Raw genomic sequence first — 16665 nt, 5'->3', positions numbered from 1 at the left:
TTATGATGCCCTTTACATTGTACTTAATGTAGACACATATAACAATGCTTCTGTGTTGACATGAGCGATAATTAGTGCAAGAGCTAATTAACTTATAACTAATTAAGTTTATGCCATATAGTTTCAATTGGATCCAATTGAAACCAATTGAAACCAGTTGAAACCAATTGAAACCAGTTGAAACCAATTGAAACCAATTAAAGCTAACTGGTTTCAATAGGGAAATTGGAACAACTGGTTCCAGTTGAAACCAATTAGTCAACTGGAACCAGTTGGCAATTGGTTTCAACTGGTTTCAATTGGAACCAGTTGGCAATTGGTTTCAACTGGTTTCAATTGGAACCAGTTGGCAACTGGTTTCAATTGGAACCAGTTGGCAACTGGTTTCAATTGGAACCAGTTGTTCCAATTTCCCTATTGAAACCAGTTGGCAACTGGTTTCAATTGGTTTTGCTCCAATTGGTTTCAACTGGATTTTGGTCCTGGGTATATTCTGAGCTAATCGATTTAGCTTACGCAAGGGAGCATGAATCCTTTGAATTTTAGATTTGATCTAAAATCACATATGATATGGCCATATTCAGACCTTGGGTCATTAAGATTATGTATATATAAATTTCAAAATGTTTATATAAGACATTCTTCCAAAATCAGATGGCATATGTTTCTATAGTGTGCGGTTGGCTTAAAAACGTTGAGGGGGTATCAGAAATAACCATCATCAATTAATTATGCACCAAGGGGGGGGGGGGGGTGAGCCTGGTGGCACTAAACCTTCTGGTATGTTAGATTTGTGACAGAATGCTCAGGGTCTAGAAAAGAAAAGAATTGATACCCGTACCATTGTTCATTATTATTATTATCATCCTTTTTATCAGTATTATTATTATCTGTAGTTTTATTTTAGTTGTATTATTATTATCATTATATTATTAATTCATCAGTTTATCTCGGCTTGTTCAATATGTTTGTTTATCTCATTGGCATGAATACTGAGTCTTAGCCTCTTAATTAGGGTAATTAATTTAAGCTTAGTATATAAGTCAAATGATTTAAGCTACAATTAACCCAAAGTTTTAGTTAATTATATAGGCCTCATGAAAGCTACTCATAGCACTTTCATGCAGTATATAGAGTCTAATTGCGCCCGGCATGCAGCAATATAGCTTCGCTTTCTGCAGAATTAAGTTCATCTTTATGGCAATTAACCCCAATCTGCAGCTTACAGAAAGATTGTATAATGTATTGTTTTTGTTCTTATTGTACGTTGTTAATTTGTATACTGTGTTGTTCATTAGTAATTATATGTTTGTTATTGTTATTATTGTTTGTATTAATATTGTTATTGTTATTGTTTTTGTCATGCATCCATGCATCATCATAATCATCATCATTATTATAACGTTGCCATTGTATATACCGGAAGTGAAAATCCATGTTGACCTGGAAGGCTTGAAAGGATACTTGTAATGAATATTTTCTCTGGTAAACTCTAGATTTGTGGTGGTTTCCAGCTCCCACCACCAATACCAATGATCTATCAAGGTAAGTTTATCAATCAGCCTGTTATCATTATTCTAAATTGCCTAAATAATGCGCTTCTTGGTCATATTCTCAGTGAGATACGCTCTCATTTTTAGCAGGTGCATCGCGGTGGATCATGACTCGCCTGTCGGTGAGCTGAGCAGTCCCCATCTGCATGCATCTCCCATATGGAATACGTGTGTTTTACCACACTGAGCTGTGCAGTGACTATGCCTGCTAAACAGTATCTGCGCCTGTATGAGTTATATTGCCATTTCTACTAGTGAGTATGTTACTGTGCATTGCGTTGTGATGAAATTTGAAACACTGAACATAGGGCCTTTTCGTTAGTCATGTCCACATAGACGATGTCAACGATGTGACGTTATTTCGGCGATTTAATTACGCATGCGTCGGGTCGTCCCACGTCGTGCAGGCTAAATTTGAGAAGTCCGGCATTCATCCATGATTTGAGGTTCGTCAGAAAACTTGTACCTCGTCGTCAAAATGACGTCATCTTGCTATATCGCCGCATAAATCAGAAAGGAAAGACAGAAAGAGAAAGTGATAGAATTACAAAAAACAAAGAATAACATGTAAGAGAAAGTGAGGAAGCTAGATCGAAACAAAGAAATAACGTACATGTAAGGAAAGACAGAAAGAGGAATTAGTGATAGAAGGAAAAAGCAAAAATAATAAAAACAAAGAATAACATAAAAGAAGGTGATAGAAGGAAGAAACAAAGAAAAACTTAAGGGAATACAGAAAGAGAAAGTGATAGAATGATCAAACAAAGAATAACATAAGTGAGGGTGATAGAAGGAAAAAGCAAAAATATTAAGAACAAATATAAATAATAAAAGAAGGAAGAAACAAAAAATACCATAAGGAAACCCATAGGAAAGTGAAAAGTATGCCGCAGACCTGCCGCAGACCTGCCACAGACTTTTAGTCTGCGGCAAAGAGTATGCCAGAGTATGCCGAAGTATGCGGCAGAAAGAAATTTTGCTGCAGACTTGCCGCATACCAGTATGCCACACGAACAGTCTGCGGCAGATCTGCGGCAGGATGAAATTTTGCTGCAGACTTGCCGCATACTAGTATGCCACAGGAACAGTCTGCGGCAGATCTGCAGCAGGATGAAACTTTGCTCCAGACTTGCCGCATACTAGTATGCCACAGGAACAGTCTGCGGCAGATCTGCGGCAGGATGAAATTTTGCTGCAGACTTGCCGCATACTAGTATGCCACAGGAACAGTCTGCGGCAGATCTGCGGCAGGATGAAACTTTGCTGCAGACTTGCCGCATACTAGTATGCCACAGGAACAGTCTGCGGCAGATCTGCGGCAGGGCGAAACTTTGCTCCAGACTTGCCGCATACCAGTACGCCACAGGAACAGTCTGCGGCAGGTCTGCCACAGGAAATCCCATTAAAGTCTAATAGGGCCAATTGAAACCAATCATCTCATGCATATTCATTATTACTTTACATGTGTGACAGAAAAATACATTTATCATGATTTGTTAAGCAAATTAAGACAATGCACATCATTTTTGTGATTTCTATTTTCCTTTTGCCATTATTAACCAATAGATTATTTTGTCTGATCATGTTACAATTACATTCACGTTTAAGCAATAGATATATTGATTACTAACCAAGAAACTATGATTACTAACCAAGAAACAATATACATATTTAGTATATATATATGTGTACGAGCCTGTGTCACTATAAATGTTACTCTTGAATACACTTCAAATGATCAATGTGATGAAGTTAATACAATTGAGAATAGAATATACCCAATTGGTAATATCGACATACATATTGGTATTAGCTAATTGGTAATATCGATATTGCCAATATCGATTATGAAGTATCAATCAGTTTATCACTGGTTCTTCTACATGCATACTTTATTGCCACGTACTGGATATGAAATAGTATGCGGCAGGTCTGCAGCAGGTCTATATGAGATATGAATATTTATGACGAAGAGTCTGCGGCAGACCTGCCGCAGACTCTTCATCATACTGAAAGAGTATGCGGCAAGTCTGCGGCAGACCTGCCGCAGACTCTTCATCATACTGAAAGAGTATGCAGCAAGTCTGCGGCAGACCTGCCATAGACTCTTCATCATACTGAAAGAGTATGCGGCAGGTCTGCAGCAAGTCTGGGGCAGACCTGCCGCAGACTCTTCATCATACTGAAAGAGTATGCGGCAAGTCTGCAGCAAGTCTGCGGCAGACCTGCCGCAGACTCTTCATCATACTGAAAGAGTATGCGGCAAGTCTGCGGCAAGTCTGCGGCAAAACTAATTTGCATGTGAAAAAGATGACTGTCTGCGGCAGGTCTGCTGCAGATCTGGGGCAAGTCTGCCCCAGGAGTATGCGGCAGGCTCATTTCTTTCCTATGGGAAGGCATAAAGAAAAATTGATAGAGAATAAATGGAAAGATAGAAGAGAAGATGAAGGATGGAAAACAAAGAATAACATAAGGAATGGTAGGAAAAATGATAGAACAGTAAAATCAGAATTACATAAGAAAAGGTGTTAGAAGGAAATAAACAGAGAATAATACAAACAAAGGCTATAATAGAAGGATGAAACAAAGAATAACATAAGGAGAGACAGAAAGAGAAACAGATAATGAAAAGATAATGGCAAGTATACGAAGAGAAGATGAAAGATGGAAAAATTAAGAATAACATCAGAAAAACAGAAAGAGAAATGATAGAAGGAAAACAAAGAATAAAATAATAATACAGAATAATAAACAAAGAATAACATAAGAAGTGAAAGAAGGAGAAATTGAATATTAAGGGCCGCAGGGCCATTCATCTTGTTGAGAACGGGCGTCGACTATATAAACAAAAAGGGGTATTAAGGTAGTGAACAGGACAGGTTGACTGCAGCCAATTCACATTGTTTTGAAGATGTGAATGCTGTCCTCGTCCACACAAACAAAAAGCCCCTATTGTGACCAGGTGACACAAATCACAATGCCATATATGTGTGCTTAATATCATTGAATCATATGAATTTTAATATGAGGAGAGGGGGGGGGGGGGGGGGGCAGGGACTGGGAGGTCGAAACTCCAGACATATTTTAACAAAAATAAAGGCTTCTCTTTTCCCTGCGAAATTATAACAAACATTCATCAAAATCAAATACTGAAAAGAAATTTATGCATAACGAGAGGGTTGACCAAGTCAGTCATTAACTAAGAATAAGATAGAATCTAGCTCGAAATTTTCAAAGTTTCCGCCAATGGATTATAATTTTGATTGTCATAGGCTTATATAGCCGTAACAATTTGGGATTAGTACATTGTAGGCCATTCGTTAAAATGTTTTCAACGCGAGCACCGAGATATTAAGTGTTACTTTTGACAAATTTTTGTTTATTTTATCACAATTGAAACATTTTTTTTCTAACATAAAAGGTTACATAGTTTTCAGTTTAGTTTACGGGCCTTGATATTCTACATGTTTTTAGTCCAATTTATTTTTTTTAAAATCATCATCTTCTCAGGTAGCCAGGGTCTAGAACAGGAAGATTAGTTGAGGCTCTAATGTCAGACTCTTTTTTATAATGGTTCAGCTGGTAGATGATCGAATATATACATGTACTTCCAGCTTTATTTTATAAAATATATGTTTTTGAGATACTACTCTATCAAGACTAAGCGTCTAATATCATATTTTTGAATATTGACCTTTGATATTTCAATCCCAAATCTAAAAAGACTCAAAATCTGATATCATTTTTTAGAATAAATGCCTTCGACAAATGAACCCCAAATCTGTTCAGAATATCTCCTACAAGTACAATGATATAATTCATGCCAACTACGAAATTCATGCCTCACTGGGTTCTCAATATTTTCATAACAGAACTTTTAGGTTCATGCTTATATGTTAACCATTTGTCCTATTACTGGTAGTTTAACCCAGTGCTTTTTAATTTCCCAAATCATTTCAGTCCAGCTTCTACTCTCACAATGCCTAAAAGTAAAAGGTTCTTCGGTAGTAAAGGATTGTACAGCTGAGTGGATTTCATGAAAAAGAAAATAAATCACAGTTGTATTTCTTTTATAATATTTTCAGATCTAGTCTTGGAGGTTGAAAGAACAAGATGGACTACAACTATGCTCATGAGAGACAGGAGAATCGCTCCAACCCGGAGACAGGCCAGGGGCACCCTCAGAACCAGCACCTTCTACATTACCAACACCAGCAGTACCCTCCAGCACACCATGCTATACAGGCAGGGTACCCGGGACTCAGGTTAGTATACATTATCAGCACCAGCAGTATCCTCCAGCACACCATGCTATACAGGCAGGGTACCTGGGACTCAGGTTAGTATACATTATCAGCACCAACAGTACCCTCCAGCACACCATGCTATACGTGCAGGGCACCCAGGACTCAGGTTAGTATACATTATCAGCACCATCAGTACCCTCAAGCTCACCATGCTCTACATGCAGGGTACCAGGGACTCAGGTTAGTAAAAATTACCAGCACCAGCAGTACTCTCCAGCACACCATGCTATACAGGCAGGGTACCCTGGACTCAGGTTAGTATACATTACCAGCACCATCAGTACCCTCCAGCACACCATGCTTTACAGGCCGGGTACTCTGGACTCAGGTTAGTAAAAATTGCCAGCACCAGCAGTACCCTCCAGCACACCATGCTATACAGGCAGGGTACCCTGGACTCAGGTTAGTATACATTGCCAGCGCCAGCAGTACCCTCCAACACACCATGCTATACAGGCAGGGTACCCTGGACTCAGGTTAGTATACATTACCAGCACCAGCAGTACCCTCCAGCACACCATGCTTTACAGGCAGGGTACCTTCCATCACATGAACCTTTCAGGTGATAGAAGAACCTGCCCTTGCATTAAAGTGATCGAGGCTCCTATCTTCCTGAGCTCAAGGTGAGGGAAGATACTAGAACCCTCGATATCATGTAAACATTGCTACTGTGGAAAACCTTGTCTCAGTGACTCTCAGCTAGCTAGATGCTTGTGTGATATCAGTGAAAATCTTCTTCAAATTTTCTTGGCACCAAAAGTACCTTCCATCACATTTGCACAGGTGGTGTTCTGCCCTCACTTATGAGGTCTTTACTTTAAATCATAAAATGATGACCACTGTGATTCTGCAGTTCAAGTAGTCTCTACATTACAAACTATTCTATCTTTCTGCAGGCTTGCCCCTTACATGAACCCGCTCCAGGGTGCAGGGACCCCATCAGGACTGGTCCACAGTCAGGAGGTTGGTCTGGTCCAGCCCCCAAGGGTTCCAACCACAGGTTCAGCAGCGAGCAGTAGGGATTCCAGTCAGAGTAGCCATGAGTTTGACAACGTTCTTAGTAACGTCATGCAAGGTATGTAGCAGGTTACTTCATTTGGTACTTCCAAAAATGAAACCATGGGCAAAGACCTGTTTTTTGTTTGTTTTTTATTTCCATATTTTAAGTGGAAAATATTACAAATGTGCTGTACAGAAATTACACTTTTCTATATTTGAAAGGCTTTCTCCTGCAACAGTAAACATTGAAAGAAGGGAGAGAGACAGCTTTATTTCACAGGGAAAATCTCAGAACTGTTTTTTGTTGTATGTCATGTATACTAACCTTTTTAAAATTCCTGATGTCATTATATTCTGAACTGTGCAGTTGTCTACAGTGTAGATATGATTTTGATATAGTCTGAATTCTTATGTCATTTGTACAGGGAGCAATGTGCAAGGGCATTATCAGCAAGAGCCTGCTCCCCACAGCCAGCATGGGATGCCTCTTCAGCAGATCCCATCCTTACCATCAGCCCAACAACCCTCACCGCCCCTTCAGCAAGGCCAGGCTCACACCGGTAGTGGCGATGCCTACCACATTGAAGACCTCTCCCACAACACCTCCCACAGCCGTCTGGCCACTTCCACCTCGGGCGGTCCAATGAACACAACACCAGGTAGCATCGGTGGGTGTGCCAACACCACCAAGAGCAACTCCAGAGTCATTGCTTCGACTGGACGCACGCCTAAGAAGCGAGCTGCGCCAGGATCGAGCCCTAAGCAGCCGAGCAAGCCACCCAGCATGCGAGCACCGATGACGCAGATAGTGACACCTCAGGCTTATCAACAGGCGCAAATGCTGCAGCAGCAGCAACAGCATCAGCCTCGCCCAAGGGAATGCATGAGCTTCAGCAAGCATTGTCAGACGGAGCCCTTGTTCCAGCAGGTCTACAATGCATCCATGCAGTTCACTAAGGAGAACGATCTACCTGACGGCCTGGAGTTTACCGAGGATGAGAAAGAGAAGAAGATATCGGGTGTCGTCGCAACCAAAGACTTTGAGCCTGGCGTGGAGTTTGGACCGTTCACTGGAGAGTTTGTGAAGGAGGGGTTAGGCTGTTTCAACCCAAATACATGGGAGGTAATTGAACAAAATCATAAGTACCTTCTAAATTAGGGTGTTCCAGTGTCATGACTATTAAAGCGAGAAACAGTTTGTCATTGCTGGTGAAAAATCAAACTGTTTCCCCTATTTTGTGATTCAAAGTAAAAGAGAGTCTTCTTCACTTTCCTTGAACATACAAGTCTTAAATCTTTACAGTTATGTAAGAAGAGGTTTATGAATTGAGAATGAATAAGAAAAAGAAAAGAAAGAGAAATGAACAGAATTTAGCATATTTGCTCCTTGGGGCTGAAGTTGAGGTGAAAAGTGGTCTGTCACATGTATTTTACAATATATGATACATTTTGGGCAACTTTTCAAGGGCTCCCTGACAGATGATATGGCTAACTGCCGCAGCAAAATGAAAACTTCCCTGTAAATGAATGGCAAGTGAAGGTGTGAAGAAAGTACTAATGTATCCGTCCTTAACAATGCCCCTTGAACTACTCACTTATTTGTGTATCTTTGTGTTATAACTGAGAAATGTTAGATGTCCCACCGTTTGATGTGAATTTCATTACCTTGCTGATAATGTTTTAAAGGCCGTCTGTACTAGTTTGGCTAGGAGGGATTAGACCACCCGGGGTGGTCACTGACAGGTGGCTATCGGTCACCGATTAGGCATTGTTTGCTATATAGAGGAAGCAAGTAGCTACAAGGAGTACAGTGGGGCTTTAAGGTCGTTTACCTTGTCATATAAGAGCAAATCTTTCTCATCAATGATGGATATTCAAAGCATTTTTTACTTTCCTTTTATCTTGGCTTGCAAAGGTGTGTGTGAGGGGGAAGACTTGGTACTACATCGATGGAGCGACGGACCCCAACAACTGGATGTACCAAGTCCGGTACGCCAGAAACACTGAGGAACAGAACATGGAAGCTTATCAGTTCTACGGGGACATCTTCTTCCGCACCACCAAGCTCATCAAGATGGGTACGGAACTGAGGGTCTTCTATGGCCAGGACTACTGCAAACACGTGGGCTTCAAGGAAAGCCTCAACAACTTGCTCTATTTCAAAGGTAGGCTGCTAGACAAGAAATGATGATGATTGATGATCGCAAATTACAGATTGAAGGAAGAACGATGTGGTGCAAAACTGTCTCAAATTAAAATAGGGCTTGAAACTTCTCTTTTTTTTTAAAGGAGTTTTACATTGAAAAAGTGAAAAGATCCTGTAAAGAAATATGGAAATGGAAATTATGCTGTTATTTAGGTTAGCTAATACCTTTTCTTAAATATTTAGAATGTGGGATTCGTGCTGTTAACATTGATATGATATGAACAAGGCACTGACGTTTTCTTGTGAAGTAATGTGTGATAAAAAATTCTCTAGTCTATTTTTCACATATATATGACTCTCGCATACAAGAGATCAGAGTATGAAAATGTCATTTATTCTACTCCCAGAGTGACTACCATAATACTAGAAACATGTTCTATTTTTTGCCCTTTCCTTTGTAGATGCTGAGAGATTTGAGTGCAGGGACTGTGACAATCGCTACACCAACTCCAAGAGCCTGTTTCGACACATCAAGTTTGAACATGACAAGGAGAACAACCTGATCCCTCCAGATCATGTCGAAGTGGCCAAGAGCACTCCACCTCTGAAGCCAAAGATACCAAACCTGATGACGATCAAGGATGTTGCAGCCAAGATGGCTCGAGACAAAGAGCGTAATGCAGAGAAGAACAAGGCTAGGCAAAGACCCAAGGTGGACAAGTCCAAGAGGTTCCTGAAGGTCAAGCTTGTCCCACTTGGAAAGTCTTCTGCAGAGAAATATGAGAAAGAAGAGGAGTTCTCCTGCAAAAGGTGCAGGAAGAAGTTTCCATCTGAGGGACACTTAAAAGAACACGCTGCGTTCCACAAAGAGATGAGAGATGTGAGGCCTATATGTGAGGTCTGTGGACTTGAATGTAAGCACAACAAAGCCTTGAAGCAACATCTGCTGTCACATAACCCTCATGCGTACCAGTGTGAGTTCTGCAAGAGGTATTTTAGGAGGAGGGGTTGCCTTGTGTACCACTTGCGGCACATCCACCAAACCTTTGTGGGGAAGAAGTGGACGAGGGGCAACGCTCAGGAGCAGATGACGAGATATGTGGGGCCCGGCGAGGAAGATGAGGAAGAGGAATTTCATCCTGAACTTGCCAAGGACATGTTAGGTAAGCATATTCTCATCAAGTCAAAGAAGCCCAGGGTTTTTAAATGCCAGTTCTGCCCCAAGAAATTCATAAGACACAACCTGGTGTGCAAGCATGAAAGAACTGTACACATGAACAATGGACGATTCAAATGTGAGTTCTGCACAAAGACATTCATGGAGGAGTATAACTACACACTGCATAAACGGAAGCACACTAAAGAACGTCCATTTAAGTGCACAGAATGTCCTCAATCTTTTGCATCAGAGAAGGCACTCATAAACCACCAACCAGAGCATCGAGGGGAAAGACCTTTCAAATGTGATGAGTGCGGGAAGGCATTCCGCACCAGAAAGTACATGCTGAAGCACAAGCGAAGGCAGCACATGACACCATCCAGACTCTTCAAGTGCAGCTATTGCGACAAGACTTTCAAAGACAACACTGGGCGAGAGCGCCACGAGCGCCGCCACAAGGGTATCCGGCCTCATGTCTGCCTGACCTGTGGAAAGGCATTTGGGACCAAGTATTCCTTGCAGACGCACCTGCAGGTCCATACAGGAGAGAAGAAGTTCTCGTGCCACATCTGCGATCAGAGATTTGCCTTGAACAACACCCTTATACGGCATCTCCTGCGGCATGACAAGGTGGCGGCTTCTGAAGACCCTGCTCTTATCACCATGCAGGAAGAAGTCACTGTTCAGAACAATTCAACAGCTAGCACAGGGCTCCAGGAAGTCCAACTCTAGCGATATTTGGGACACCTTCAATCCCAACATAACGTGATCACCTGATTAATAAGGCGAGCTGATGTTCCTTCCTGGTCTATTATTGTGCAACCCCTTCTTTTCTTTTTTTTTCTTTTGTCGGTCGTTAATAGTTGTTTGCAGTGTCCTTTGCTTTATTTTTCCCTTATCAAATGAGAATTTTGGATCAGTCTTCTCCTTTTCATCAAATCTTCATTTGCCACTGTTTTCAGGTTGTCTGTCGCTAAACTTCTCTCAATGTTATATTGCTATTGGGACATGTTCAGGTTGTCTGTCACTAACCTCTCTCAATCATATATTGCTAATGGGACATTTCAAGATGCATAATATGGAAATAGAATGAATTCAATTCAAATGTCATCAATTAATGTGTCCTTATGGTTGCTTGGGTCAGTTAATGTATTTCGATACTGGATTATCAGTATCAAGATTTCAACAAAAATAAATACAAAAATAAAGAAGATGAAAGAAATAAAGGGGTTTTGTCATAGTAGATACTGATGTCAAAGACAGGTCATAAATTAACAAGCAGTAGAAGAATGCAATATCTCCTGCTGTATTTGATTTTATATTTTTGACAACAGAATTTTTTTTTATTTAAACAATTTCAGGGGCTACTTTTCAACCTTGCTTGCATGAAAATAACACTCTTTAGTTTGTTTCGCATTGAACTCTATGCAAATTTTGGGGGCTCTTTTATGACTTTCTGGGGCTCTTTTTGGCATTTCGGGGGCTAATTCGCACTGAGCCCCCATGTATTTTTTTCACTGTTTGTCAAGAATTGTAATATTACAAGTTATGTAGCAAGGCTCCTCACAAACTATTTTCTTTGGGAGTCTGGATTGACATACTTCAGTGTTTGTGTGAGCCACTCTTGTCTAATTTTCAGACTTTTGGACATTACAGGTTAACCTTACTTGCCCTTTAACCCATCTTAGAGGCCACCTCTCTGTAAAGACCACCTTTGTATAGTAGCCATTGTTTCCCTCAGGAAAGAAATTGTGTTTTGTAGGAACTGTCTAGAAAGGCCACCTGTCTATAGTGGCCTCTTTCTCTGTTTCCCTTGGTTGGATTTGACTACATGTATATGCGCCAGGCACCTGTTAGTGTCAATCCCCAATGTACAGTGATACAAAGAGATTGCAAAGGCTCGTTCAGATAGGAGGCAGTAAAAACCACAGCAAAAAATATATATATTCACTGAGCTCTGCGTTAAAAGATACAGAAATAAGAAGCGTACCACATTAAACATGTACAGTACATCATCATAAACAACAAAGCGATTTTGCCGTATCTTATCTAAACACAGCTTATGTGGTTAAAATTGATTTTCATTAAGACGTGTACATCTACATTGAGTGCAATGAATAGAAGGTCAAATCAGCAGAATTACTCCTGCAGACATGACCTTCCTGCACTTTATATTTATAATTCTATGATTTATTGACATGTATATCATATATTTATAAATTTTCTTGTATAATTTTCAAAGTAGAAAGTGTGAACACCTCTCATTCCTTCTTCATGCTTAAGTAACACTCTCCCTTTCTTTTCTTGTATTTTTAATTTTTCCTGAGCAGAATCTGACCCAAGAAGCACCCATGAGAGGCATGATAAGGACCAAGAACAGAGCCAGAAACTGGACCCCAAAGAGGTAAAGGACCAGACTCAAGACAAGATTTTTGAGCAAGATGATGAAAACAAAAAGACTTTACCAGTCTGTGAAATATGTGGGGAAGAATGCAAGCACAACATGGCTTTAAAGCAGCACCTCCTGTCCCACGACCCCACCACTTATCAGTGCCAGTACTGCGATTGGTTCTTCAAGCGGAAAGGCTGTCTGATCTTCCATCTCCGCACCAAGCACAAGATCTCTGCAGGGAGGAAATGGCTGAGGGGGACAATTGATGAGCTTCTGGAGAGGGACAATGCTTTGGAAGATGATAGTGAGGAAGCCAGGCTGGAGGAAGAACTGAGGAAGCAGAAGCGGTTGCAACGGCTTGCCAACAACCCCAAGGGACCGAGACATAGGTGCAAGCTCTGCGGAAAGGAGTGTGAGCATACCAGAGCCTTGAAACAACATGTGATGTCTCATGACCCCAAATCGTTCCAGTGCAAGTTCTGCAAGTGGTACTTCAAAAGGAAAGGATGTCTTGTTTTTCACTTGCGGACAAAGCATCAGGTGTCCGTTGGCAAGAAGTGGTCCCGCCTTGAGAAAGAGGATCTCATGACACGAAGCAAAACTGATGAGGAAGAAGATGATGAAGACAATGACTATTTTGATCCAAATGAGAGTGTAGCAGAGGAAGAAGATGATGAAGAAAAGGACTATTTTGATGAAAATGAAAGTGTGGTAGAAGAAGAAGATGATGAAGATGATGACGATGATGACTATGTTGATGAAAATAATAGTGTTGTAGAGGAAAAAGATGATAAAGACAATGACTATTTTGATGGAAATGATAGTGTAGTAGAGGAAGATGATGATGAAGACAATGACTATTTTGATCCAAATGAAAGTGTGGTAGAGGAAGAAGAAAGCATGGAACAGAGTGGTACTGATGGAGAAGATGATGATGGGGTGGGGGATCGAGGACAAGTGCTTCCAAAGGAACCTAAAAGAGCAGATACAAAGAAGGGCAGGAGCACAAGCAATAAAGCCCTCATCTGCAACATATGCGGACTTGAGTGTGAGCATGGTAAGGCACTGAAGCAGCATCTGATCTCCCATGATCCAAAGTCTCTCCAGTGCAGCTACTGCAAGAGGTACTTTAAAAGGAAAGGTTGTCTTGTTTTTCACTTGCGGACAAAGCATCAGGTGTCCATTGGCAAGAAGTGGTCCCGTCATGAGAAAGAGGATCTCATGACACCAAGCAAAATTGATGAGAAAGGAGATGATGGAGATAATGACTATTTTGATCCAAATGAGAGAGTGGTAGAGAAAGATGAAAGCCAGGAACAAAGCGGTACTGATGGAGAAGATGATGAATGGGTGGAAGATCGAGGAAAAGAGCTCCGAAAGAGACGTAAAAGAGCGGTAACAAAGATGAGCAGGAACACAAGCGACAAAGCCCTCATCTGCAAAATCTGCGGACTTGAGTGTGAGCACAGTAAGTCGCTAAAGCAGCATCTAATTTCCCATGATCCAAACGCTCTCCAGTGCAGCTACTGCAAGTGGTACTTTCGGAGGAAGAGCTGTCTTGTCTTTCACCTCCGCACAAAACACCGGGTGAATGTTGGCAAGAAGTGGTCCAGAGGTAATGAGCTGGTGAAAAACGCTGTTCGAGCTAAAGCCCCGAAAGCTCTCGAGCCAAAGGACCTTGGCGATTTGCAAGGTGGAGCGAGCACCCAGCTTGAGGATTCCTCAACGACCACTATCCTCTACAGCTGTAAGTTCTGCACCAAGAAGTTCACCAAGCCTGACTTTCTGCTGAAGCACGAGGCTATCGTTCATGTGAACTTCAGGAGGTACAGGTGCCGTGTTTGCCGTAAAGCCTTCTCTACCAAGTACGCTCTGCAATCTCACTCCCACATCCATGTGGGTGAGAAGAGGTTTGAATGCTTCATCTGCGACCGGAAGTTCAACTCCAACAGCCTTCTAGTGAGGCATCTCATGCATCATGATAAACCAGACAACTCAGACCTGGTCTTTGCGGCTATGCAGCCTCACGTTTTATCAGAGAGTGGAGATCCGATAGACGAGACGGTTGAAGCCGAATCTGCAGCACCCTCAACCATTGATGTCTAGACCAACACAGCAACTTGGACCATGTATTTGCCGCTATGCAGCCTCACGTTTTATCAGGGAGTGGAAGTGGAGATCCGATGGACGAGACGGTTGAAGCCGAATCTGCAGCGCCCTCATCCACTGGTCTCTAGACAACCACAGCAACTCAACTAATTCTTGCCATCAGCATTTTCATATTTTTCTCCTTTATTGATAATCAAATGATATATTTATTATTGACAATGACAAATTAGTTCTTACAACTTTCGTATTTTAATATTCAGTCGATATAACTATCAACTGCAATGTTGTGGATGGTTTGTTTTTGTGTGTGTAAGACAGACTGTACTCATTTAGAAGATACTCAGTGATACATTGTACCATGGTAAAAGTGTGCTCTATGTAGTGTTGTATTTGGACAATGTCAACTCGTGTGTCACTATATAACTGATACATCTTCTTTGGACGTTAGAATGAAGTTTCTGAAATGTTGATGAAACAGTACAAATGAATTTGTACAAATTTATGATACTGCAACAATATTTCCAATTTATTTTGGCAGGTAATGATTTTTAGGTTACTACTTGTTTCCAATTGGGACATTTGAAAATTTGTCTTTTTATTGAGCTGCAATCTGTACAGACTGTACGCTGATGACAATGACTCAAATTTGTATCTGTAACTTTTTTAATGATACATTTACATGTATGTGTATTAATGGATTTTAGCTTTGTATATTATCAACAGATTAATTACCGAATTAGTGAAACTTTTTCCTTGATGAGCTATATGTTAGTTTGATAATTTTATCATGATATTGCTTACAAATTGTGTGCAATTGTTTTAAAAATTGCCAATGCATCATTCAAATTTGCAAAAATGAATTGCAAAGATGGGTTTTAATAGTATCATGATGAGGAAAATTTGTCAATGAAGATGTGTGCAAATACTTGTACTTGTACTTGTAAAATTTGTGTATATTCATTGTATATCATTCAAATATTTATGTTTTACCACTTTTATGCATTGTATCCAATCTAAATGTAAATGTATAGTACTTAAAGTTCATTCTTAAAAGTATAGACCAGTTCTGGTCATGCGATTGCATTGTGAAAGAAACGTAGTGGAATCGATCAGAAAAGGTTGATCATCTAGCATATAAGTATTGGTGTGTACTGCAAGGTTCTGGAATCATCAAAATGATAAGAGATATTTGGCCCAATCTTGGTAACATTACAAACACTGTACACAGAAAGAAGTATATGGGACTACGTTATATCTATCCAGGCCGGATGGATATGAGAATTTACCAAATATATCAATTAGTAGGCAGTTTCTCGGCGAAATTTGTATGATCACGTATTAGTTAGAACATATTCTTTCACATGATTGGTAATAAGAGCTTCCATTTCATTTTTTGAGAGGGGGGTGTTTCCAAAACTGGTCCTTACCTTTAAAGTTCATTGTTAAATATGACTACAAAGCATATTGCATTTTTACAGTAATTCAAAATAACAAATATGACACTCCCTACACGGTTTAACTTGGTTTCCTGAGGGTGTTCTTACCGTGTGTTTTTTGTGACAGACTGATTGGATGTACATGTATTATTTTGCTAATTCTTTAGAAAACAACTCTGATCTAGTATCAGCATTATTTATAAATGTTTTCTTCTTTGTATATATATATATATATTTTTTTGTGGGGGGGGGGGGGGGAGGAAGTCGTACAATTAACTTGTGCAACACCATCTATTTTCAAACAGAAAGTATTCACCCAATAAGTTGTAAGATTTAATCACTTTTGTGATTTAGTGAAATAAAAGATATACCCAAACAGGTATACATGTATGCTTGAATTGTCATGCAGTGTCTATACTTGCCTTTATGACTAAACAGTAATTGCCAAATCTGCTGCTTCACCCAGGTGTATTAAATGGGTCCTGGTAGGAACTTTTTAATCTGTGCCAGTGGCGGATTCAGGGGGGGGGGGGGGCACAGGGGGCACATGCCCCCCCCCCCCCC

General features: G+C 40.5%; 1 protein-coding gene across 1 annotated transcript; it reads left to right on the top strand.

Annotated features, from left to right (window-relative positions):
* The first annotated feature begins 1420 nt into the window (after positions 1-1420).
* On the top strand, positions 1421-15796 carry LOC582550. Its single transcript, XM_011669965.2, has 7 exons — positions 1421-1545; positions 5639-5818; positions 6757-6935; positions 7285-7982; positions 8775-9024; positions 9467-10168; positions 12495-15796. Exons 2-7 carry the CDS (start codon positions 5667-5669, stop codon positions 14660-14662), a joined length of 4149 nt encoding a protein of 1382 aa, XP_011668267.2. The 5' UTR covers positions 1421-1545; positions 5639-5666; the 3' UTR covers positions 14663-15796.
* The last annotated feature ends 869 nt before the right edge of the window (positions 15797-16665 follow it).

This window comes from Strongylocentrotus purpuratus, unplaced genomic scaffold, assembly GCF_000002235.5.
Source record: "Strongylocentrotus purpuratus isolate Spur 01 unplaced genomic scaffold, Spur_5.0 spur5_scaffold_1, whole genome shotgun sequence".
NCBI classification, from domain to species: domain Eukaryota; kingdom Metazoa; phylum Echinodermata; class Echinoidea; order Camarodonta; family Strongylocentrotidae; genus Strongylocentrotus; species Strongylocentrotus purpuratus.
The sequence above is the reverse complement of the archived record's forward strand: the minus strand, read 5'-3'. Positions and strand labels throughout refer to the sequence as shown.